The sequence below is a fragment of the Excalfactoria chinensis genome, chromosome 6 (assembly GCF_039878825.1).
Source record: "Excalfactoria chinensis isolate bCotChi1 chromosome 6, bCotChi1.hap2, whole genome shotgun sequence".
NCBI classification, from domain to species: Eukaryota; Metazoa; Chordata; class Aves; order Galliformes; family Phasianidae; genus Excalfactoria; species Excalfactoria chinensis.
The window spans coordinates 27,612,104-27,637,907 of record NC_092830.1 but is presented as its reverse complement, the minus strand read 5'-3'; the positions used below and the strand labels follow the sequence as shown (position 1 = coordinate 27,637,907).

General features: G+C 39.6%; 1 protein-coding gene across 1 annotated transcript in view; it reads right to left on the bottom strand.

The window, feature by feature from the left end:
- The window catches only part of SORCS3 (sortilin related VPS10 domain containing receptor 3), a 256,024-nt gene that overhangs the window by 10,606 nt on the left and 219,614 nt on the right, over positions 1-25,804 (bottom strand). The window contains exons 15-21 of the mRNA XM_072339830.1: positions 21,228-21,345; positions 19,561-19,694; positions 15,265-15,378; positions 13,642-13,813; positions 7,360-7,546; positions 4,362-4,495; positions 306-429 (exon numbers count right to left, since the gene is read on the bottom strand). Of these exons, the coding sequence (XP_072195931.1) occupies positions 306-429; positions 4,362-4,495; positions 7,360-7,546; positions 13,642-13,813; positions 15,265-15,378; positions 19,561-19,694; positions 21,228-21,345 (983 nt within the window). The remainder of the gene's footprint in view (positions 1-305; positions 430-4,361; positions 4,496-7,359; positions 7,547-13,641; positions 13,814-15,264; positions 15,379-19,560; positions 19,695-21,227; positions 21,346-25,804) is intronic.

The window sequence follows — 25,804 nt, the reverse complement described above, 5'->3', positions numbered from 1 at the left end:
CAGTGAACGTCCCACTGTGGTATGGAATATGGGCAGAAATACCAACAAGAGGGCCATTTCTGTCCCATTTCTTCCAAACTCTTCACCTTTATACAACGACTATGTGAAAAGAAATCCTGGCTGTATACAGTCCTCTTTACAAATTATAATAAATCTGATCCACTTTGTTCACAATTAACAAACATTTTACTTTGGAGGTCCCTCCAGGAAATAGGGAGTTCGGAGTTCATTTTGGTTCAATGACAACTGCCTGTTCTTCACTTCTATGCGCTCCCTGACATCTCATTGTAAGTGGATGAAGTTACCGTGTACTGCGATCTCCTTGGTGTCTTGGATGAGGGTGTTGCCTGCAGCAACCTGCACAGTGACAGTGTTCATCCCCTCCTCACTGAAGACGTAGGAGATGCTGCTCTCCAGAGTGATGAGGGGCTGCAAAGGGGAAATAATGACAAGAATATCAAAATTGGGATGCAATTAACTCAGGTACAACAGTCAGCTGAATAATCCACCAGGTCAAAGTATCCTTTCACCCCTGGCTGATATGGAGTGCACAGCTCTGCATGTTCTGCTAAGTTCAAAAAGCATGTGATCCAAACATCACCCACTGAGACCATTCCACAGGCTAAGCTTACTCTCACTTCACTAAATTCCTCCTGAAAATTATTTCCACTGAACTGCAACTCATTACGGTATGAATACCTCAGCAGAACACAGTCAGTGACTGCAGAATTAATGCTGTAGAATGCAGAGTTGTAAACATACAAGTATGAACACTCAGCATAGTTTCTTTCTCTGCTGTCCAAAACAGAAGGTCCAACTCAAATCAGTATTTGAATGTAATCCAGAGACACAATACTTTTTCAAACAACTCCTATTTGTCAGATTTAGGATTCTTTAGAATCACAGAATCATTAAGGTTTGAAGAGACATCTAAAATCATGTCCAACCATCAACCTGTCAGCACTATGACCACTCAGAGAATCATAGTATTACTAAGGATGGAAAAAACTTCCAAGATCATAAAGTCCTGCCATCAACTCATCACCACTTTGTCCACAAAACCACGTCCCCTAAATGCCAAATCTCCACAGTTCCTAAACACCTCCAGGGATGGGGACTCCACCACTTCCCTGAGCTAGAAGTGAGCTTCCACTTCCTGTTCCAGTGCCTTAACACTCTTCCTGATAAGAGAATTGTTCTAATATTCCACCCTTGCTAGTCCCACTACACCTGCCTAGGAAAATAACTGGACAGGGAGACCACACCACTGTGGTTTGGAGGCACCACCATGCTGTCACTTGCAGTGAGGATGTGGCCAGTAACCCTGTCTGAAGTCACCTTTGGATGCATGAGAGGCTCCCTAAAACCTCAAGGACTCAAGCAGCTCAGCAAGGTTTGCTCTCACTTATAAGTGCAAATCCATGCATCTCTATCTCAGAGCAGCTCTGATCAGGACAGTGCAATTGACACCAAATATTGTCTTGCCCATGTTTCAAGTCTGTAAGGCATGAGTCAGCTTCAGTTATAAAACTAGCAAGTTATGTTAAGACTTGGCATAACACCTATAGACGCTACTATCTGAACACAGCTGGATGGCTTCCAGAATAAAGTTGAGCAGCATTTGGCTAGTTCCAAACTGCAGCTGAGAAGGCTGACTTTATCTACATCTTCTCAAATACATTCCTGATAGCATTACAGCTCTCTCCTTTGCACAGAAAATTCTTACACTGATACACATCTAGAGGAGAAAAGTGCACCACATTTAGGGAAAGAGATTCACTTATTGAAAATCAAAGGTCTTGCCCTAATAGTTCCTTTGAGCTGACAGCTGGTCTATTGACAAGTCTCTTGGTTTAGATTAAACCATTACAATAGAAACAGTGATACATTCTCCTTTGCAAAAGCACTTAGAGGTTTAAGAGCACAGATAAAACAATTGTGCCATTACAGCTGTTCATTCTCCAAACTGATAGTTTGTTTCCAAAGAAAAATATCCTAAACATTCACTTTCCAGCTCTAACACTTAATCCCATCAGACTGATAATTTGCCTGCATTTCAAAACTGTGACTGTACATGTCATTTTCATAGACAAATCAGTTTCCACTGGCATAAGCCCAGGCTGGCGAAGACATTTTTCATCTGTAGAATGCCACCTTATTTTGACCCTCTCATTCATCACCTAAAAAAACAACAAAAGAAAAGCCTGTCTGATATCTGGGAACCTGATGGCAGCCTGGGGTAGCCCAGGAGTTGCAGCTAACATATACTAAGATGCACATCCTGGGCAAGCAGAATTAAAATGCAGTGATATTAGCAATATACTTGGAGGTTACAGGGTGTGATTATGTGCAAAGGCAGATAAGAGGAACCAATCTGGTCTTTAAAATTACTATTTCCCTTTTGTGTGTGTGTGCATGCAGGACATTCCATTATCATGGCTGATTTCACCTCCATCATGGAGTTTTAACATTCAGCCAACTCCTTAATTTTAATTCAGGCACCAAGACCTGGAAATCAACACTAAATTAAATCAAGTAGTTTAAGGTTCATTTGCTCAACCTATTAGACAGCTGGACACATTTATTAAACTGGACCTGTGTTAATCCAAGCAAATTGGCCTTTGGGTATACTGCAAAAATTAGTACAGTAGAAATTCAGTACAATGATTCCAGCAAGATGTTGAGGGCAACAGAAGGATCTCAGCCAGGTTATTGGAGTGTAAGACAACATTTTCCTGTGTAGCAGGACAGAATACCTCTGTGAGAATGTGCAGTGACACAAGACACATGGTTCTGCTTGGGATGCCTATAGGCTGATCAGACATAGAAGTTGCTATCAGGGTGTAACAATGCCAAATAGTTGCTGTGCAAAATATTACACACCACATCCCACAGTTCACAAACAAATCAGTGTGCCCAGATTTGACCAGTACTAAGAGTGCCAAAGTTTGTCCACAAGACATGTATCAAGCATCCCAGAAGGAGTTTTAATTTGATTCAGACTACTGTTCTGAGGAAAAAATATATATATATATATCAAAAAGCAGCTATTGCTGTATCTACACATATTGCCATACACTGTCAGTGGCTAAGCGGCACAACTGAAATACATGAGGTAGCTGTAGAGAACAATAAGAATGAATGGTGCTCTGGATCTTTGATTATCTGCAGATAAGAGGAACCATCTCGTCTGATCTGTAACTCAATGTAATTCAATAACACATAAAACCACTCCAAGGAATTAAAATTTTAGCTACTCCACATACAGCTATGTCCAAATCACTGACACATCTACACACCTGCCTGTACTCTACTGAAATTTGAACTAGATGATAGTGTAAGTAACAGATCCTATTTACAAGACAGATCCAAACACCACAACAGATGGACGAAAATCTTTAGCAAACAAAACTGTTCTTCTCCCTCTATACTAATTTCTATTTCAAAAACTCTTCTACATTAAGGACAAAAGTTGTGGCAGAATAACAATGACACCTAAATTGCTTTCAATATAGTAGAAAATGACATGACTTAATCTGCTTTTCGTAAGTAAAAGCAGATTCTAAATTGAAAAATAGGGGTGGTACAATTCAGTGCAGCCACTGTTTTTCATGGAGGATAGTGCCTGTGTCAGCTGTCTCACACCTGAAGCCTGCGTCAAAATCTATCACTAATAAGCAGTTCTGCTCTCTCCACTAGAAAACACTATCACAACTTGTAGATTCATGCACTAAAATTATTGATAGAAAAAGTATTTCTTGATAACTTTTTGCCAGCATCTTCAACATTCCCTATAAAGGAGTCTCCTCTCTATTTATCTATCTATTCCAGTATATATCCAGCCTATGAACAATAGTCACAAACAGAGCTTCTTGAGCTTCTCACTTGAAATTCTAGATGCAACTGGTTATTTCTGTGATTCTGTTTGAACACCAACAGCTTTAAAGTATTGTGTTGGAATGCAGTGTTATATACAGCATTCTGGTACATAATGGAAACACCCATGGTTATTTGGACACTGGCAGTTTTTAAATAGTGTTGAAAGCCGGTATTATCCTATACATAGAGATATAATGCAGTTACATTGCAAGTGAACTCTGGTAATAACTGTGGTCTTCATAGCTCAGTGGGGCAGATAACAACCAGATGTAAAAAAAAATAACTACTTCTAAGAACAATGTGAGTGAGGGTGAAAAAGATACACAGAGCTGAAGTTTAAAATAATGACAATCTTTTTTTAGAAAGTAAAAAGAAGAAAATAACACAAAATAAGCAATGACATGAAGTTTTCATTGGGGTTAAGGGAGCTCCCTGCCTGGTACAAGCTTAGCAAATAAATGTGAATCAAAGGGCAACCATACCTTGGTGCTGTTACCAAACCACCAGAAGTAGGTAAGTGTGCCTGCTTGACTGGGCCAAACTACTGCAGTAATGTTGACATCCTTATTCCTGATTGCAACAAAAGGGACACTCAGATGGACGTGCTCCACTGGACCTGAGGGAAGAGACGGTTGATTATTAGAGGCTCTGAGTTAAATCTTCCCAGCTTAGTTGTAAACAGCAAGGATTTTTCCCTTAAACAAATCAAATCACTGTCAGCAGTGAGTCCGTTATAGACATACAAGAGAATTTCTGAAGCCAGTAAGCGAAAGATACTAAATTAATAAACAAAATCACTCTTTTTTTCCCCACTCAATTCCTGAAGAGCCAAAAATGCACACTTTCGATGGTGCTAACCTCAGACAGGATCACGACTGTCTTTACAAGACATGTCTTTAAATACAGGCTAAGAGAGAACAATGAACTTGCTTCGCACAGGATAGGACAGGCTGCTACTGAAGTCTTGATGGAGTTGTAGATGTCCCTGTTCACTGCAGGGGAGTTGGACCAAATGACCTTTAAAGGTCCCTTCCAACTCAAAAGATTCTATGATTCTATGACAGGACACCAAAGAGAAAGAAATTGTTTCGGTGAAAATCTATCCAGAGAGCTAACTAAGATTAGTGGCCAAAACACGTTAACTAAGTTGGCTTAAGCCTGATTATGTAAGAGGTGTTTATGGCTTGAATAAATATGCCCTCCCAGTTCCTCTTTAGAAGGTATTTTAAAAAAAGATTTATGATTTTGAGTAATAGTAAATCTTAGTATTATTTTGACTTTGGCCTTACTTTGAATAGCTGATGGGAAGCCAGTAGCCAGTTAACACAAGCAAAGAAAGGCAGGAACAGATTGAAAGATGTGTGCATTGGCATATCAAGGCTTTTTTTACAAGGTCATACAAGTTTGCTTTCAAAAACATCAACATAAATTACATCTAATAAGACCAAATGTCCAGAATGAGTCCAGTGCAAGAAGTCCAGAATTAAGAAGAAAATTCCTCTTGCCAACCCCAACAAAAAAGCGTAAAAAATTCTAAGGTTTTTGGTTTTTCCTCCTATCTCAATTTCTTCCTTCTTGTAAAATATGCCAGTTTTGCTTATACTGAATTCCAGCTGGTAGCTGGTGCATTACTGAGCCTTTTAATATAGAGTAAACTGATAGACTACCACTATGAAAAGGAAAGAATGAGTAAGAAAGGAGGCTTTTTTTAATATAAAATATTAAGTTGAGGAAGCACAAAATTGCTGATTTTAACTGAGATTATCTTGTTATGTTACCTCTCAGCTTTTCAAATACGAAATGGGGACATTAATTACTTCGCCTACTTGGATGACAAGAATTCTGCAAAGCAAGAGTTGTTCTTTTACCACCAGAACACAGAGCTTCAAGGACAGAACCATATTCTAGGTTTTGGCTCTCAGTTTATTTCCCCTCTTCCTAAGGGGTCTACCAGCAAGTCATTTCTGAAATGTGCCTATAGGAAGTACACAGGATTCCCACGAAGAGCAGGTTCCCCCAAATACTTTCTAACAGGGAAGTAAGAAGAAAAGTCTTCCCTTCCTTTAAATGAGGGGATGAGTAGATTCCACAAAGGTGAAAAGGTGACTGCTCTCTGTTAAGGCTGACATAGAGAAAACTACTGTTGCTTGAAGCCCAGGAGCTCCTTTCTCTCTCTTTCTTTCTTTATTTTTTCTTTAAAGCAAAAAGTTCCAGCACCAGACAGACATTATACTAAAGGTGATTTATATAACTTCCATTTTGTCTGTACAGTTGAGCTTCAAGGGCAAACCTCCAATATTGATGAGTACATCAAAACATACTAAAAGTCTAGTACTAAGATTTGGATTTTAATTTCTTTATTCCCACTGTTAGTGTGAATGTAAAAGTCTGGAAAATACTTCTCTAGAGATAATAGTAACAAGCTGGCCATCTAAGAAGTCTAAAGAAGTCAATGGAGAGAGATCTGAGAAGCTGAGGGAGAAGAGGACACAAATAAGCCTAGCAATTAACCCTCTTTTGCATTCTGTTCTAAAATCCTCAGCATGGAACAGCAGTTCCTGGGAGAAAAATCAGATAATCCTTACAAAGTTCGTTGTTATTACCAGGTAACCATCACTTTTGTCAGTTAATGGCCCAAGGTGAAGGAAAAAACAGTTAATGCTCTAATAACAGGTTGTAAAATGCAGCCATGATTGACTTTGAGGGAATTATGAGCATAATAAAAGCTTCAAGGAACATTTATTCTTTCAAACAGGGAGCCTGAGATTTAAAAGAAGAAGAAAATAGTTCTTGCATTTTGGATTTGTCTGACTTGTTTCCATTGGAAAAGCTCAAGCACAAGACTGGCAGAATAGAATACACAGATTCAATTGCCTTTCCAAGAGACCTATCAGTCTTACAGCAGGACAAAGAACCAAGACCCTCCTGGTCTCATCCTGGGTTCTCTCCTCCCTTTTGAGTGCTTTGAAAAGGTCAGTCAGGGGCTCTACAATTCTGCTTGTGTATCAGATGGAGAGAAATTGGACCCATCTCTGTAACAGCAATGGAAAGTCAGGAGTGTGTGTCAAATGCATGAAGCACAACAAATAGCACAGCAGTTCTCAGTACATCCATATACCAGGAAATACACTCATCACAATGATTTCTGTCTTATTTAATCTGTGTTGAAAACATCTAAATACTGAGTAAAAATGCACTAGATTAATCCTCTTGGTATCAGAAGCACGCTAAAAATACATATCTGGATTTTGTTTCATACGCTGTTTCACCTCTGAACTTTTCAAAATCCTTCTTAAGCTTTTCTCTGCATGTGCAGACTGTAAATACACTTTCGTTAAAAGATGCTTCCTCTTTATTAAATAAGCCAAAATTTGCATATATGTGTTTGGTTGTATGCATTCCTAGGCCTCACTGAAATTGCAGGGATTTTCAATGAGGCTAGGATTTCACCCAAAGAATCTAGCAGGAGGAAGTACTTACAAACCACGTGCAGGAAGAGGACAGCAGTGTCAGAACCCAGGCTGTTTTCTGCATATGCTGTCACCTGGAAGATTCCAGCACTCTTATACACATGCCGGATGCCATCCTCAACAGGGCTGAAATTTGCATAGGATACCGCGATGCCATCCCCAAAATCAAGTTGAATATTAGTCCTCTGGAGATCACCCTGCAACAAAGAAAGTTGGATTAGGGAACTGGGCTGATAAGAGTGATTTATATTACCCTCTATCCCACTGCTCAGCTCCACTTCATCAGCGTGGACACAAACTCATGACTTTACTTTAAAAGTCAAGCTTCATTCTGCCAGATCCAAAAGGGGCCAGATTCAAATCAGTGCCAGATAACTACTTATTATTAATGCTTAGAGTAGCTGAACATTTGCAGCTGTTACTCTGTCATCTTGGATTTAGAGATTTTGAGAAAGTAGAATGTCAAAGATGTATATATCAAGGGGATCATATTTGATTCTTCTGGTACTATGCATGGTTGGGGATTATGTGTCACTGCAAAGGGCAAGGACTTTGCACAGCCCTTTGCTAAATGGGTGACATCCAACAAGCACTTTTGGCAGAAGCAGCAAAATGGGAGGCACTACAGTTATGGGAGGCTATATGTTAATTGCCAGTTGCAATTCCCAGGAGTAAATGGAAGCCTTGGGAACATTTTGGAGACAGGTTAATAATTGATGATACTGACATACTCAGGTCCAGTCTAACCTAGTTTTCAGGCTTCCTGAATAGTCTATGGAAAAGAAAAAAAAAAAAAAAAAAAAAAGGAAGGAAAGAGACCAATACATTCTATTCTAAGATAACCAAGACAGGTGACACAAACTACCTTCTGCAAATATCCATCTCTGTACCCTTATGATAAAAAGCCTAGATAACTAATTTCAGCTAGACATGTAACTTCTGGATGAAAGAACTTATAAAGGTTGAGTTCCACACAGATGACTGACAGCTGTTGTCTAATGCCAGAGATCGGTCCTGGCGATATGCAGGAGAATGCAATAGATGATGAGAAAATCCCTACTAAGATTATTGTCAATGACAGCTATGAAATGAAGGAGGGAACAGCAGACAAGGGATTCCAGCATTGCAGGTATTGTCTAGAAGCAGCAGCTGCACTGTTTTAGTTTAAATTACGTTTTAAACCACTGTAGTTGAACTATAGAAGAGTCTGTTATTTCAGCTTCTTGGAGTCTTACTATGTATTTGTTCTCAGCTGGCTAAAAGTAACACAAAACAAGTCTAATTTAAACAAATCTAAAGCCCACCACAGTGATTTACTAAAGTGAAATAAAATTACACCGATAATACCTGTGCAGCTTTCTGTATATATGTAAGCTGTATTAGCTCAAATCGTTTATCAGGAAAAGGGTTCCACTGTATTTACCATGGGTGAAAAAGATGCCTCTACCTTTTTGAGATGATCCCAGCAGTACTGATGACGAGTTCTCACTCATCAGCCACAGAATAACAGGTCAGGTCAGACCCTGCACAGTCCTCCATTTGCTGGAAAAGACCACTGAACTCAAAATTCACAAAAGTCTCTGGGCCAGTTGTTGCACAAACGAAAGCATGGCTTCATAGAATCACAGAATGGTTGAACTGGAAGGGACCACAAGTATCATGATGTTCCAACCCCCCTGTCACAGGCAGGGCCACCAACCTCCAAATCTGGTACTAGACCAGGCTGCCTGGGGCCCCATCCAACCTGGGCTTGAACACCTCCAGGGATGGAGCATCCAAAGCCTCTCTGGGCAGCCTGTGCCAGCACCTCACCACTTTCCGAGTAAAGAACTTCCCTCAGACAACCAACCTAAACCTTCCCTCCTTCAGCTTAAAATCATTCCCCTTTGTCCTATCACTGTCTTCCCAAGTAGGCTTCCTACAAAAACGGTACAGATTAGATGAAGTGAAGATACTGACAAGGACAATCACAGTGTGACAGTCCCCAAGAGTTTTAGATCTGACAGTACCAGATTCCTACTAAGCAGTACTCTTCAAGTATCTGGGTACGGAAGAACACATAGTTTTCAGTCTAGATTCTGACTGAATCCCTCTGTCATAAATGATTTTTTTCTATAGAAACAGTAACGACAGCCCTGACAGACGCAGGATGCAGTGTTTTGCTACTGATTCCAGTTTCAAAAGTGCACCTGATCTTATACTCTGGAACCTGCATTGGCAGGCGGGTTGGACTTGATGATCTCTGGAGGTCCCTTCTAACCCCTACAATTCTGTCATTCTGGGAACACAGACTATAGACCAGACTACATTGCAGTAGGTCTTTGAGATCACAGCATGCCCCACAAACATTTTCTTGCCTGCATTAACAAATCAGGGTGGAAAAATGATATTTTCAGGGATGATTTTGCCTTGAGAGTACATCTGGAGTCCTCAGGCACACACCTATAAAGTAACTTATTATGTAGGTTTCAAAATATGGGCATTTGATTACAGGTGCTAGATATCTCATCTTTCTTGCTCCATCATTCCCATTTCACACAGGTTAGGGAAATGCTGCTATTGACTTTGTTAGGAACCATATATTTTCACCTCTGTCCTATTAGGACATTAAAGTTATAGTAGAAATCTAAAAGAAAAAAACAAAAAACAAAAAACAAACAAACAGAAATAGAGCGGAAATAACAGCAAAACATATCTATAATACTGAGTAGCCAATAACATTGTTTCGATAGAGAGGTTTCTTTTTAAGTTGTTCAACTGAAGTCTCTAAAAGGGACAAAATTACACTCTTGGGATATGCAGTTACTTGATAGAAATGCTCACACAGCTTGTTAAGCCCTTCAAAACTACTTCTCAAGGGAATGTACTAAGACCACAAGCTCATCTCATACGGAAGACACTGAACAGAAGATAAAAGTCAGATCTGGGCTGGATTCATCACTGGTGACCTCGGGCTGTCACTCCTGTACCTATCACAGCAGCTCTCCTCTCTTGCTTTACAATTCTATTTTCTCCTTGCTTCTCCAATTTGATTCTATTTGAAAGGAGAAGGTTTGAAGCAGGGAAATAGGAAGAGACTTCTTGTGGCTAAGTACAACCTAATTATGAGTGTTTGGTCTTCAATGAAAAGCCAGCCCATCACACTAATCTTTTCTTTCTCTTTTCCACACCTCTGTATCCAGTATATAAAATAATAAAAGAAGTGCTAGCCCCACATACAATGTCAGACATTCTGGAATTTATAAATTTAAATTAAAATAGAAGATGTTGGAGACCTTTCAAATGAATAAAGTTAATTGCTTTCTATACATAATCAAGAGGCACATTTTATTGCTTTAAGCCCCTTAAGCTACCAAAAGCTCTGAGCTAAGGGCTGTCACAAAGACTGGAGCTCTGCATGTAGGCATCGGTGGGCAGGCAAATGGTAGTGAAATAAGTGGAGAAGAGTATTGCCATGTAATGGCCTTTCAAAGTTATCACCCCAACATGACCACCCTGGAAAAGTTTTCCCATCTGTGTACATATATAAAGCATTTTGATCGCGAAACCTCAAATAACCCACATAAAAGAAAAGCTCAGGGAATAGCAGGCAGAGTATTGGGATCAGAAACAAAGCAAAGCAGGCAGAGAAGAGGCTTGGGAGGAAACTTTTTTTCCCATTGCATTCAGAAGCACACAATCTCATTTCTGCAGAATCTAAAGGTGTTTCTCTAATGAAGCTTAAACTTTGTAAAAATATGGCACAGCTGTGGCTATCTCTTTCTATAAATATGGTTCAGTAATCTACTAATAGATGTTCAGAGCTCTAATACTTGCTCAGACTTGTACTTTGAATAGTCACTGCCTGCTTTCTCAGCTCACTTGCATTTACAAACCTGTTATCAAGCTTTGCCATCAGCTTGTAATTACTGAAAGAGGGAAGCTGTGTCATGGCATAAACAGAAGACAATAGAATCTAACAGTTCACTATTTGGAGCTGCCACCTAAACAATCATTTAAGCCTGAGAGGCAGGCTTTCAGAGAGAAGCTGAGGATATACAGGAAAGATCAAGTACAAAAATAGATTCACAGATCTGGTCAAGAACACAACTCCTTAACAGCATACTGGCAGTCTCAACTCTTTGTGCTGAAACTCAAAAAGCAGAGAAGGCTCTTATTTCCTCATGTTTCTCTGCATATACATGCAACTCAAGTCCCCACACCTCTAAAAACAAAGCAAGATCACCTGTCAGTGCATCTCTTTGTCACTGCCACACATATCCTGAATTAACACTGTGAACAATACTAAGATTGAATCTGCAAATCCTGAGAAATATCATTTTCCAGTAACTATAGTAAAACATTATTTTATCACTGGACAACGTTAAGGTCAGTCACTCACACCAGTATACTATGGGTGCATGTCTTTCTAGGAGATAGAAAGGAACTGATGGCTAAACACAAAGTTGTTGGTCAGGATTAATCTGGAGGAATAGAAGGGCTGAACAGAGGTCACAGAGAAAGACTCAGCAGCAACAAAACCCACAGCAGACTGTGCAGAGGAAGTGAAGCGAGGAAGGAATTAACCTGTATGACAGTAAGGTTTGCAATAATAAATATTTCAATTAATAAAGAAATCATAAAAATTATTTCTTCCAATTGCTGAGGGATATTTTGATGGCAACTCATTTGTTTTGCTGATTTTTCTTTCAGTCTCAGGTCGACACTGAAAGACTGAAATACTTCTCTCCAAAGTCTCAGGCTGTTTTATATTTTCCCCTTTTAAAATGACCTTTTATTTTAAGAAACAAACTCAACATACAGCTCTCTGTGGAGTAAGCTGCTCACCCACAGAAATGTGTTCTTGCAAACACCCTTTTCTTAGGATAAAAATTGTTCCATTGAAATATTTTTCAACAAAGGACAGAGTCAACACCCTCACATATTTATTCAGCAGCCTCTTCATTCTCTGAAGCCTTGTAAAGGCTCCACATTTCAGCTACTTTGACTGCTGCCTTATTCCCCATCTGTTTATCATTCTTTGTACACAACAGTTCCGCTTGAGTTCCTTAATAAATTACTACTAGATTCCTAATTTTTAGATTATGTCTGTTCTTTTCTGAACTCCCACTCACTAGTGTCTATACAAATCATCTTACCATGTCAAGTCTGCAGAATATAAAGGAACCAGCCATGTAGACAAGAAATTCCCTTTGTGTAAAACCAGAGCAAGCATGAATCTCTGAGGAAGTACGTAAAGAAGCCCTGTCAGATTAGCATGGTTCCAAAATTACATCTAGTTACTGGACAAGTCCTTAAATTAACAGAACTGTATGCGTTTAAAAAATAATAATAATAAGCTATCACAAGAAAAAAATATTTCTCCATGGCAGCATGCTCAGACTTAGAGTACATTATATTCTTGAAGGCATAAGTGGCCAATGTAGTCTACTCTGCTCCCTGTAGGGAAGTGTGGTAGCTGCAAACAGAGCCATCACACATGCCCCTAAACATCAAATCACAGACCAAAAAAAGCAAAAATATTTTGAAGAAAACAGCCCAAAGGCATACAAACTGTTTGAGCTATCTAACTGTCCACTGGGCCACAAGACTTCAGTGGCAAGGGTTGTAAGGTATGTGTTCACCAAGCAGAGGGATACCTGATTCAGACGACTGGAACTACCTCAGTGTTTTGATGCTTCAATATAGCATGGCCCTGTACTGTTTATGCTACTGTTAGCTAAAGGGGGAATCCTACCATATTAAAAATAAAACAAATACATACCGGGGAACTCAGAGGTGGGTTGAGGAGGCTCCGTTCCTACTGCAAAAGCAATAAAGCTTGAACATTCCTCACTGCTTCCCATGAGCCTGAAAACACTTCCCAGCATTCTTAACCTTTCCTAATTATGGTTCAGCTAAGATGGAACTAAAGGTTAGCAACCCAGAAACTGGGAAATGGTAAGCATAAAGACTTCATCTCTGACTCACAGACTCCCTAAACCACAGCTCACTAGAAGCAGCAAGAATCTTTTGGGAAAATACGATTTTGACCAGATCTCCTGTCATTCTTCAGCAGCATCCTTCACTGGCAGGCAAGATAACCAGGCAAACACATATATGAATTGACACAATATTATTTGCTTCTATGTTTCATGTACAGCTCTCTCATGAATTCCCCCAGAATTCTGTAACATTCAACATTTTGTAACCTTGCCTGATTGCTCTTTTCCTCTTAGCTGCCTGATAGATGAAGGGAAAAGAGTACCAGTCCTGCCATGATGTGGAAGACTTGCTGAGTCTGGAAACGCACCTCTTCCATAAGGATAATGAAGGTGGCATTGTGCCCCAGCTCTGTGACCAACTTTCCATCGCTGGTGAGGATGTGCAGTCCTCGTGGTGCTTTTCCAGGGCACTTCTCCATCTTGGCCTTATATTTCTCCCGCAAGCCATCTGTGCAATTGTTGGACACAATCCTTCGGTATCTGGGGAGCAGAAATGAAAGGAAATTGGGCTCAGGCAATGGGTGGAAAGGTTTCTTTTTCTGTTTTATTTGCCCATAATATTGCACACATTTTCTCAAAGGCTGTCGGTATGACTCCCTGACTGAAAGGAAGAATCACATTACCTTATTAAACCAAACAAATCACAATCCAGCCTTCTCCAGAGATTCTCAGCAGCACCACTGAGAACAGACACTCATTATGGAGGTCAATTAGTCTGTGTTTCTAGAAGGTCGAGAATTCCCCCAATTTGCAATGACGGCAGAATTTGCCCCCTGCATCCCAGGTTTTTATTATGCTTTTTATTACATTTTGTCTGCATCCATTCTGCTAGTAAGCACTTGGAAGGATCTGGTAATGGCTTTGTCCAGTTCAATTTTAAAATTATTCATGGAAAAAATCTGCTTGGAAGATATTAGCAAATTTGCTAGATGCTTGACTATTTCCATTGCTGCTGACAGTGATTAACACTTTCTGGTAATTCCACACTAAAACATTGGGTTGGCTAAGAATGTCCAGATTCCAGCAATTTTCTTCTTGTCCTCTGTCAAGAAGGCCACCAGCAGTCACACTGGCCAGGTCGGTCATTACATCCCAAACTTATAGCAACCTTTGAGATGAAGTAGGATAAGGGGAATTCTGTCCCTGAAGCAAAATGACTCCAGATTCGCAGCGGCTACGTTTTCTTCAGCTACTCCCAATTATCAACCTCAAATGACCCTGTCCATAATAAACAGGGATGCAGAATCCATGATTTAGAAGCAGCCCTGTAAACTCTTCAGGGCCTGCAGTGCCTGAGAAGGAACACCACAATTTTGCATCGAGTGCAACCAGCATTTAGAGTATCACCCACACAACAGAATAGCATTTGCAAATGATACTGCTATAATAGACCAACATTTGCTGTATGTTCTGGGTATAGCCAAGAGAAACCAGCATGTGTCTTATCTGAAATTTCACTGCACTGAACATACAACGTGAAAATGGCAGGAGAAAAAAAAAAAAAAAATAAAATCACAAGGTGAAAACTGTTCATTTTAGCCTTACCAGAAGCTATAATAAGTAAGAGCTTTAAAAAAAGAAAAAAGCTTCAATGAAAAACAGGGTGAAATACCATGAGCCTGTTCTGTTAAATGTTCAGCTTTCTCTCAGATGCACCTTCTTGATTCGTGTTTTAATTCTGCAGCAAAGAGGAGCTTCAAGTCTAAGCTCCAGGGATTACACATCACCTGATAGCAATACAATATCTACATGTCATGTATGTTAATGTGCTTCTCCCTGTCTCTGAAGAATGAGGCAATGTTCCATACAGATGCAGCTTCAAACATTACCACACGAATAAGATTGGACAATAGCCAAGCAGGATGTGGAGGAAAAGGTCAGAGCAGGTTCTCTTGTCTACCAAAATCAAGGAGCTGTCAACATTCACTTACCCAGTGCTGTTCAGATAGCTTTGACCAATGCTGCAGTCCTTGGACAGGGAGGACGGACTGAACCAGAAGGCTGGGATACACTGGTTGTTGTTGTGCCTCTCATAGCCGTAGTCACTATGGACACAATAAGTCATGAGTGTATTTCTGCTCCTCTATTCATTGGATTTAGCTCACTTTTAAGCAATGCTTTTGCTCCCCAGTGTGTGTGTTGGCAGCTCTTGATGGCATGGCATTGTGGTTTAGGATAATTCTGAGACAAAGTGCCTGCTTAGTTTGTGAAACCTGACAACACCAGAACTACCACCCCTGCAAAACACCAGAGAACTTCTGTTTCATTTGGAAACAAAACATGGACAAAGATTCAGAAGAAAAATGATATTGTTAATTTTTTTTCCTATTAATAATCACTGTATTTGTTGGGTTCTTTTGGCTTGCATTCATTCTTTTTACAGTCTTTACTTTTAGAATAATTCAGACAATAATTCCACAATAATTATACTTTTTCACAAGGAAGTGCTTTGGAATATGAAATGGTAGGAACACTTCTTGAACAACTAGCTTAGGTATGCCTACAAACATGTATGTTAATGGCTCTTTGACCACGCTAAGGCTGACCTATAAAAAAACAGCCTATGCTTTTCCAACCCTAAACTAAAGCAGCACAGTCAATGTGGTATCAAAAGATTACACAGTACTGCGTTAAGTGAAAAAGGTAATCCAGAGTACTGATGCTTCCTTCGATCACCGAAGAGTAGAAGTACAGGTAATTGCATTTAAGACTATTTTTACAGCTTCCTTTTCATGCCAATACAATGATGAAGCAATAGGATTAATCCAAAACTTTCCACAAGCTTTAATAGTCTCTTGATTGAGTTTGTATGCATACTCTTTATTGGCAAGCTGGATTTGAGGGGTAAATAAAAATGGAATCTGGATTTTTGCCTGAAGCAGGTTAACAAATGCCAAGAAATTAAACCTATGTGGAAACACAGACATTGCAGAAGTCACTGCCTTGAAAACACTCTATGCCCTTTAGGACACTCTGGGCTTTATCCTTTCCCCTGTTCAGAGCCTGAATTGCCAGCAGAATGTCTCCAGGAGGAGCTTTGGTGAGACAAAATTGTGTTATGTCTCCAGTGACCCCAGATGCTACTTTTTTTTTTCGGAGGGCAAAAATTCTGCAAGCTACTTTAAAAGGTTCAGAAATTCCCAAATGTTATTTCCCTCAACATTCAATTTAATCATTCTCAGTGGGTTCGACCTGCACAGTCAAAAACGCCTGGCAGTGACTTGGTAATTAAAAATATTCAGGAGGAGCTGTACTTTGCCCCAAAGAAGAAAAGAACTGCATAAATATTTAATAAAATTAAAGACAACATTGCTGTATGCCCTTAAGGTTCTGCGCTTGTTCATTAACTTCTGGTAAGTGTATATTAAAACCTTGCGTGCTGCCCACCTTCCTTCTCATGAGCCCCAGGGTTTGCATAAGTTAAAGAAATAATCAAGTCCAGCTGCTTTGCTGTCGTTCTCAGGAAAGCTATCTTGACAGAGTAAATAAAGAAGCAGGAAGAGGGAAAAGAAAGATCAGTAAGCATTTTAATAACATTTCTGAGCTCATTCTGCCATTCTCTCTGTTGAGAAATGGACAAGGTTTTCTTTTTAAAATGACTGAGAAGGTTGGAAGAAATAACCCTTGACCTTGACTTGTGAGTATTTGTTGAATTGTAACCCTAGATTACAGTTAATGCCCCTGAAATTCAGATTAGACTCATATCTAACAGCAGCAAACTGATATTACTGCAAGATGAGACAGACAGGGGCAAAGGCTCCATGACGAAATGCGAAGGAGAAAAGTTGTCACAGCTTGTGCTGTAGGGCTCATACAGACATTTGTTCCTTCCTCACAGCTCTCAAAGACAGGCGTGATCAAACCTTGTAGCATGGGATGCTCTGAAAACAGAACAAGCCTCCAAAATTACTTACTGGAGAAGACTGGCGTCAGCCTTTTAGGACCTGCTGGTCACTGTACTCACACAACAAAGGCTGCCAGCTCCTTTCCTTTCCCTGGCTCTCCATGGACGTGCTCAATTCACAAATAAGAGAGACCAGCTGGTGTTTCCAAGAACAACTGATGATTGCGAACCTAGCCAGACAGGTTTAGTAGATAGCTTCCTTTTCAAAAGCACCAAATGAAAGAGTAGTGGTGGTATCTCCAACTGTAGGTATGTATGTACATTGGAGGCATATCTCAATCAGATCCCCCCATATAGAGCTGCCTTCTAGTCAGCAAAGAGAAGAGATGCTCCTCAGTACCTCTTATTCACATGTGAACATCCAAAAGAAGGCTGATGAGTCATATCCTAGAACAATGTGTATCTTGCCATGCACTAAAGGACTATGCCTTCCTGAAGAAGTCAAAAGTCAGAGCAGACAAGTATGGCTCTCCTCTTTGAAAATCATCTTTAAGATAAAGTGAGTTTAACACTCCATTAACAACACTGTTAGCAGTTTTGGGTTGATTTTTTTTTACTTTTATTTTTTAATTTTAGTTGCTCCATACCTTCTCCCAGTCAGCTCTGAAAACTAGCATCAAATCTTACCCTTAATGTGAAGCTAGTCCTTCTGATTCTCCATTAGCAATGGAGACAAGTCCATTAGCAAATGAAGAAGTTGGCAGTGCAGAGCCTGAAACAAAAAGCAGCTTGCTATCCTCTAACTGCATCTCCTCTGCAGGACTGGCAAGGTTAACAGCAATATTCTCTCATGTTAGTAGGAAAATTAAGCAAAAATGATACCGAACGCATGCAAGGAGCAGGTCAATTAAAAGAAAAGGTGGATTCTGATGCAAACACTTTTTGAGGCAGAACAGCATTTAAGGCCAATTTAGCTACTGCAGTTTTACACTCACAGCTTAGAAAATACAAGCTTCACTGTGAAATTATAAAGCTGGTGAGGCACAAAGCAAAGAGCAAAATCATAAGCCTCTCCAGAGATTAGGCCTTGGTGCAGCTCAGAGGCATATGCCAAAGTCAAGGGCAGATACTGCAGGGCAAGATACTTTGTTCATCCTGTAAGTCCTCATGATGAGAACAAAGGGAAAGATCTCCTGAGTCAAGCTAAGGAGTCTCAGATGTAATTTTGTATTTAGGAACAAATTAAGCATCCATCCAGATAAGATGAAAATCTCTGCTCTATTTCCCTGAACATCTTACAGTGACAAACTACTCCAATATTCAATAAATCACTCTTGTCTATATTTTTATTCATTTTTTTTTGTATTTTAGTGGGTTCACAATCTGAAAAGAATGGAGTCTCAGCTAGCCTAGGTCCAAATAAGTGTGCAGACCTCGTGCCTCACATTTCTTCAGGCTGAATTCAAAGATAAGTGAAGTTTTCATGAATCACACTGATATTAAATCAGACACTGATCCTGATAAACTGCTATAAAAATGAAAATCAGTTTTCTCAGGGTTATTTTCAACCTCATTTAAATGATGTTCTGATCACGCAGGCTCAAACATCACAGCTACTGACAGTCTTAAATCCTTCAAGTATTGCCTATCATGGGTTCCCCATAGGATATCCTTGTGCAGAAATCCTGGACTGTTATATATTTCTCTAACTCCTGTCCCTGAGCATACAAGCAATATCAAAGAGTGGTTCATTCTTTCTGTTTATATTTTTAAGCCGCTTTCAAAATGACCTTACAGCAGTTCAGAAATAAAAGCCCCATTAAATTAGAAATACCAGTATTTATGCAAAACAAGAGGCTACATCTGACAAGAGCGGCCTTTGCAGTCCCATCACTGAGGCATTTTCTTAGATTTATCAATAAAACACTGCTAAAAAAGCAACTAATGGTTCCCTGGAACTCAAAGAAATAATAATCTAAAATGTTTAAGTTTTGCTAGCTTGCTCCCAAGGTATTCAATGACCTTTGAAGTGAATATAGAGAAAATTCCCTTTTCCTACTGTAAAGGACATGCTTTGGACCAAAGAGAATAGTCCTGGCTGTCACTCTTTTAAAAACGATGGATGTGAGAATGTCAATCAGTACTTGCATTTTTCTACTAATTCCAGGCTTGGATTTCTCACAGAGATTAACAGAACTCCCCTGCAAACAATAGGGACACATCTCTCACATGGCAGATATGAGAATCACATTTATGCTACGTGGTACAGTCAAATTCACAAAGCTGCATGAGACCCAGTTTCCCCATAGGTTCTTTGTAGTTCAAACACTGCCAGTGCTACAAGAAGAGGCTCTGCATAATTTACCAAAAATCACACACTCACCACTCAAAGTCCCCTTGACCACAGACACATGGTTCAGACACCACAGTTTGGGAATAGTCTCGACCCAGGGAACACTGAGATCCAGGCTTGCGTTTTTTATAGATCTTCCTCTCTCCCATGACACAAGGTTCCCCCTTTGGCAAAGATAAGGGGGAGAAAGAAAAACAGAGTTGGAGTAGCACCTGTGTCCCAAACCATGCATTTTAACAAGGAAACAAAAGACAACAAAAGCATATTTCCCACAGGGAGAGTTGAGAGCTTAGAGTCCAGCTGCCTTTTGTGAGTCTACAAACTCAAAAAGCACCTCGGGAGTACCCACAAGTACACTGTGTTCAGCACTTGAGTTGGGATGCTAGCCACAGTGTGCCCATAATGTTTGAATATGCAAGCCATCACCTGGTCATGTCATATTTTAGAAGGCACCCACAACGGTTCTATTCCTATGAATTATCCTGAAGAGCCAATGTGGAATGAACCTCTAGGTTTCTTCTACATGTCAGACAACACTGATAATGAGAAGAACTGCTCAAGTCTGAAACCAAACATCAAGTTGTCAGTTTCAGGAGTCCTGGCTCCCCTCTTCTTTCTCTGATAGAACTGGCTTCACTACAGGCTTCAAATAATTTTGATGGCATGTTACGTTTGGCTTTGTGCACACAAAGTTTTTCAAGAGCACTACTGTGCGTAGCTTATCTAAAAGAAACATTTGACATTTTGGTGAGTTGTTATAAGCAGAATTTTCTCTGAGGCAGAAATAATTTATCTACATAAAAGTAAGAATAAAAAGACAGCATCTAATTGAAATATTTCTCTTTCCCATTAATAGTGATTCCCAAGATGGCTGCCTGGCTTCACACATCCTCCCTGTTCTTTCATTTAAATTTCTTTCATGTATTCCCTTCTATAACTTTAGTCATCTGATACATCCTTGCCTTATTAACGTTCATTTCTAATTCATGGGTTTCATACAGGAAAATCACAGTGCCAATAGTTCTGGCTCCCGTTTAGTTTCCCTGCAGGGAGTGGGACATCATACTGGTGGCCCATAACCTATAACGAATCTACAGAGAGTATTGAACTCCTTCAGTTCTAGTGGCTTCAGGATCTAAGTCTATCCAGGATGAAAATAAGCCAGAATGTATGAAAAGAAAAGCATGTATCGTTGAATAAAATAAAATAATTTGGTTTTCTCTAGTGGCTTTTATTCAAGGACTCCCCAGAGTTTTACAGACACCTGCAGGACCTGAAAGATGAATAAATGTTTTTATTTTCATTTTTGTGCATGGAAAATAGAGGCAAAGTGAAAGAAAATTATTTTTCTGAGTCACTGATAGAGCTACAAAGAGTTCAGTGTCTCCTACAATTCAATCACAAGGTGAGGTTTTACATTGCTGTGAGCACCAAGGGCAAAAAGATCCATCTGGTAAAATGGAATATTTTCATATAAAGAGAAGTTAACAATTTCCCCAACTTGCCTGGAGAAGACAGACTCCATGTTTGTTTCTATGTATATTTCAGGGGAAATAAGGCATCAACAGGTTGGAATGGTGACTCAATGTATGTAAAAAACACGCTCTGCTGAAAAGAATATATATATATTCCTACCAGAAAACACAGGGTATCAGAAAAGGACTCCCCCTCATCTCCTCCCTGTACAGTCAGAGTACCTGATTGTGCAAATGCCAGGTTTGGTAGTCATCTTTGTTACACCTTCGGTTGAAGATAGGCTTGTAGTCCACCTTGACCAGCTGCCATTCTGAACGGAGACTGAAGTGCCCAAAAATTCTGAGCAAGAGAGAGGGGAAAAGAACGGACCAGAATCAGGCAGGGATATTCTTCCACTAAGCACAGTGAGCTCTGAGTCTAATGCAAACATCTAGGTATTGCTCTGAACAGTAAAGAACCAAATGAGAAAGTTATGCAACTAAAAACAAGTGAGGTTCTCTGATGAATATATCTATTTGTCTGAGTCAAAATTAAGCCTTCCCTTAGTATAATCAGTCTCTTCACTGCTCAGCTGCCTGGTTGCACAAACTTATTACTTCAGAACTGTAAAAGATACACCTGAAATAACATTTAGAACACGGACTGTAGGCAAGCAACCTGCAAAGATGTCAGCCTCCCTTAAACTTGGAAAAGCTGGCTGCAACTAGGAGTGATTATAAAGTATCACCACTGTAAGGTTATCATCTGAGCTTCTTCTTAATTCTTCTGAGTAGGTCACACATCATCAGCAGTCACTGATCACAGTCCACAGTTCAACAAAGTAAGTTGATTTTCAGGATGAAAATAACATCTTCCCCACACAGCTCCAGGAGACCTCAAGGCTCTTACTGAGTAAAGCTGTTGGAGCTGAAGGGTCAGCACTCAGAAACAAAGGGGAAAGGACTCACTGTAATTTGTAATCAAAGCACAGACCTGTTACAAATAGGATCATAAAAGTGATCATATAAAATTCAATAGTACCAGAGGCTTCTGCCCAAGCTTGGATCTTGCTTGCATGTTGGCAGTAGAGACAGTTATCTAACACAAATTTCCCTAAATCCCTTCCCACCCACACAATCCTCCTTCATCTGTAGGGGAAACTACACCTAGTGTCTTAAGTATCTGGAAAACAAGGACCAAAGCAATGATGAGCACTGGTGGAAAACATCACCAAACCACCACCATCCCAAAGACTATGGAAATTCTCCTACTCCCTTGGTCAGCCACACTTTTCTCAGTAAGCAGCAGTTTTTCAATCAGCTGCAGCTGGATTTCCAGAGAAGTGTGTAATAGGAGGATATCAGGGCAGGGACGCAGGTGACCAGATTTTAAAAGTCATATACAATAGTACACACACTCATGGGGGAGCACATTAAGAAAAGAACAACAACAACAAGATCGCACAACAATTATGTTGATTTCACATTAAAACAAAACTTCTTGGTCATGTCCAATGAATATATAAAAGAACCTAAAAACTCATCGTCATTACCTATCCAAAACACGAATTCCGGATTAAAAGATTCCATATGTACTGAAACTGAAATCTTTTCTGACAGTCATTCAGCAATGGCATCATATCACTCTTACAGCAAAATTCAGAAGGCAGAGAAAAAGCATTTTTTTTCATTACATATATTCCCATGTGTTATTTCATATATCTTCCACTAATCTATGTTTTCAACAAAGCCACTTATGAGAATTAAAGTTTTTATTATTTTAATTATTCCAGATCAGAAAAGAAAGATTGAGAGATACAGATGGTTTAAAATTCCCTATGAAAGTAAAGCAAAAGAAAAAAATTATCTCGAGTTTCCTGATCTGCGATCTAGATCCTGCTGTGACCCCAGTGCTACCCTACTTACCCTCAGTTTTCACTGTAATCACTCAGTGTTGCTGGCTTTGCTATCATCGTGCTACCCAGACTACTAGCTTCAGGCCAGATCATGACTTTGTCAGGTCACTGGTTAAATCCCACCAGTTCTTGTGCCACAGCTGCTTTCACCCCATGCTCTTGCAGGGTGCTCATCTGGTCATGGTATTATTGTACAACTGGGCAGCTCTGCCATGAGTCTTGTTTGTCCTGGATTTGATGCATGACTAAAATATCATTCCTGCAAAGCAGCAACTCAGCAAACAGAAATCATCTAGTCCAGCAGATTTATATCAGTTCAGGATTTGACCTGTGTGTATGTAACACAGAAGGCAGAACAAGAGGAAAGGAGGACACACACACAAACACTTGCCAACCCAAAAGATAACAGAATTAGAGAAAACCAATGCTTTGTCAGCATCTGAAAGGAAAATGTTGTTCCACAGAGTGAACCTTAACTAAGTGTTCAAGAAAGAGAGTAAAATGCTTCTTTGTGCTACAAAAAATGAAGCTACCAAAATCACTGGAACCCTTGCTTTTTAAATTTGTTAGAGCAAGCTAAAAACCCTCTGCCACTGAAATTCCTCCATGATAACAATAATTAATGGAAAAAAACAAGGATTCCTGAGTGGAAGGCTATATATTAGCATTCCAAAAGCACAGAGCATTAGCTACTCTTTAATTAAATGATTTCAAAGAAGATCTTTGTATATAATTGCTATAATTTAGATGGAAACAATACTACTCTAAATGTAATTAGAGGAGTGTGAACAGAGAAGGATGTTTTTCTCTGTGCTGCAGAGGTGGTTCTGGGTCACTTGGTTCCTGAAGTGGCAACTTTTTCCTCTCCTCTAATAAAAAGCTTTTTAAGCCTGATCCATCACTGCAGTGCAGCTTTCAGAGTGAAAAGCTGCACATGTGCAGAGGACCTAGCAAGCAGCTGTACTCTGTGAACACGGCTCACTGGTCAAACACAATCCAGATGTCTACAGTACTTCTCAGATGGAGAGATGAGCCAATGACAAAGGTTACATTGTGTTTCAAGATTGAAATTAAGAAAGTTTGAAACTTCCATAAAAGTAAGCAAATGTAACAAATAAAAAGGAGATCTGTGTTATCTGTGGAGCGCCACTGAACTCCCAATCAGCTTTTTCAGGGAAGAGATGAAAACTTTCATCTTTTTTTGGCATTAGAACTAACATAAACAAACCATCAAAGGGAACAAATTCTGACTGCATATTACAGCAGTCTACACTCTACTTTTATCAGTTTGGTGAACTATATCATTTGATATTTTTCCAAAGTGACTCAAGGTGCATTCACCTGTTTCCCTCCGCAATCTCTGTTTTGGGTCACCAAGCCCATCCAAGAAGTCTGGGTAGATAGTAGAGAGCTCAAACATCTTAAACTGGCCGTGTTAATATGTCAAAAGTGCTCAGCATTGAGTGTTTTGGCACAGATGACTCAGGAAGAACTGTAAAAGGCAGGACAGAAGACAACGTACTTCTCATTAGCCACTTCTCATTGGCTGAGGAAAGAAAAATCTTACGCACTCATTACCTCAGCTCTATGGTGTGTTTTTTTTCTCATTTTTGAACCTCTCGCTTTTAGAAATAAAACAAGTCTCAATCACTCAAGGACAGTGACTGAAAAAGGGGCTGCAAGGAATTTATCCTTCCCTCCCTCCCCCAAGTGGTAAATCATCACATTGCTTTGAAGATACACTTTCATTTATATTACCCAATTCCTTATGGATCCTAGTTTCTCAATTACTTTGTTTACTAAATTAGGTGGTTTTTTTTTTTTTGTTTTGTTTTGTTTTTGTTTGTTTGTTTTGTTTTTTCCCCCTAAATATAACCAAACTATCAGGATGACAAAGAAGAAGAGCAGACAATGTACTATGATTTTTGCCTCAATAACCTTGCCTACCACGGTCTGACTGAAAGCTCTTAAAAGCCCATTGCAAGAGCAGAAGACAAAAGAAAGGAGCTGGGTTTTCAAGGTCTTATGCTGCAAAGCCAACACAAAGATAATGGTTTGACTTTTTTCAATATTTGTAGTCTGATCTGGAAGCCCTTGAGAAGCAGCAAATACAAGAACCCAGATGGTATTTAGACAGTCAGTTTTCTGAGTAAGCTCAATTTAAAAAAGGTTCTCCAAACTAAGCCATAGAATGGCAGTTTACTGACATTAGTCAGGGTAGATTTTGTTCTGTCCCTCAGAGCAAGCAGTTAAAGCTCCACATAAAATCTCAGCTAACAGGACAGGCATCTTCTCAACTGGATCTATGCAACCACTCACAGTGGAGCCATTTCTAGGAGACCAGAAAATTCTTCCCAATCTCTCCTTTTGAGAAACAAGGCAAGGCTTTTATTGCCAGAGCTTGATGTCATTAATTTGCAGCAAAATTACTAAGAACATGAAAAACAATTCTGAAATGCTTACAGATTCATGACGGAGTCATTTTGGAAAAGGTCATTGGTAACACTGCTATAATTATATCTTTCATTAATTTTTTAAACACACAGTAACTTACAAATGTGGAATATAGTAACTGGATAACCTTGTACAGAAACTATTCAAGAGGGTTTTATATTTATACAGTATACTATTGATGAACTGTAATGCTTCTGACTTATTATCCCCTGCATCGTTGATAGCTATGCTTTTTATGTCATTGAATATTGTTCATTCCTGACAGGTCAATGAGAAAATTGGATGATCTGAGGGTCACAAGATAACAACTCACCCACCTCAAGACCATAGACTCGATCCCTGTCCCTGCCTAGATACAAGAAATAAATCTTCTCACTTAATAGTTTCTGCATTGATCTCAGGAAAACTGTCACCTGTATCTATCTGGATCTATTCCTTCTGGCAGTGTCA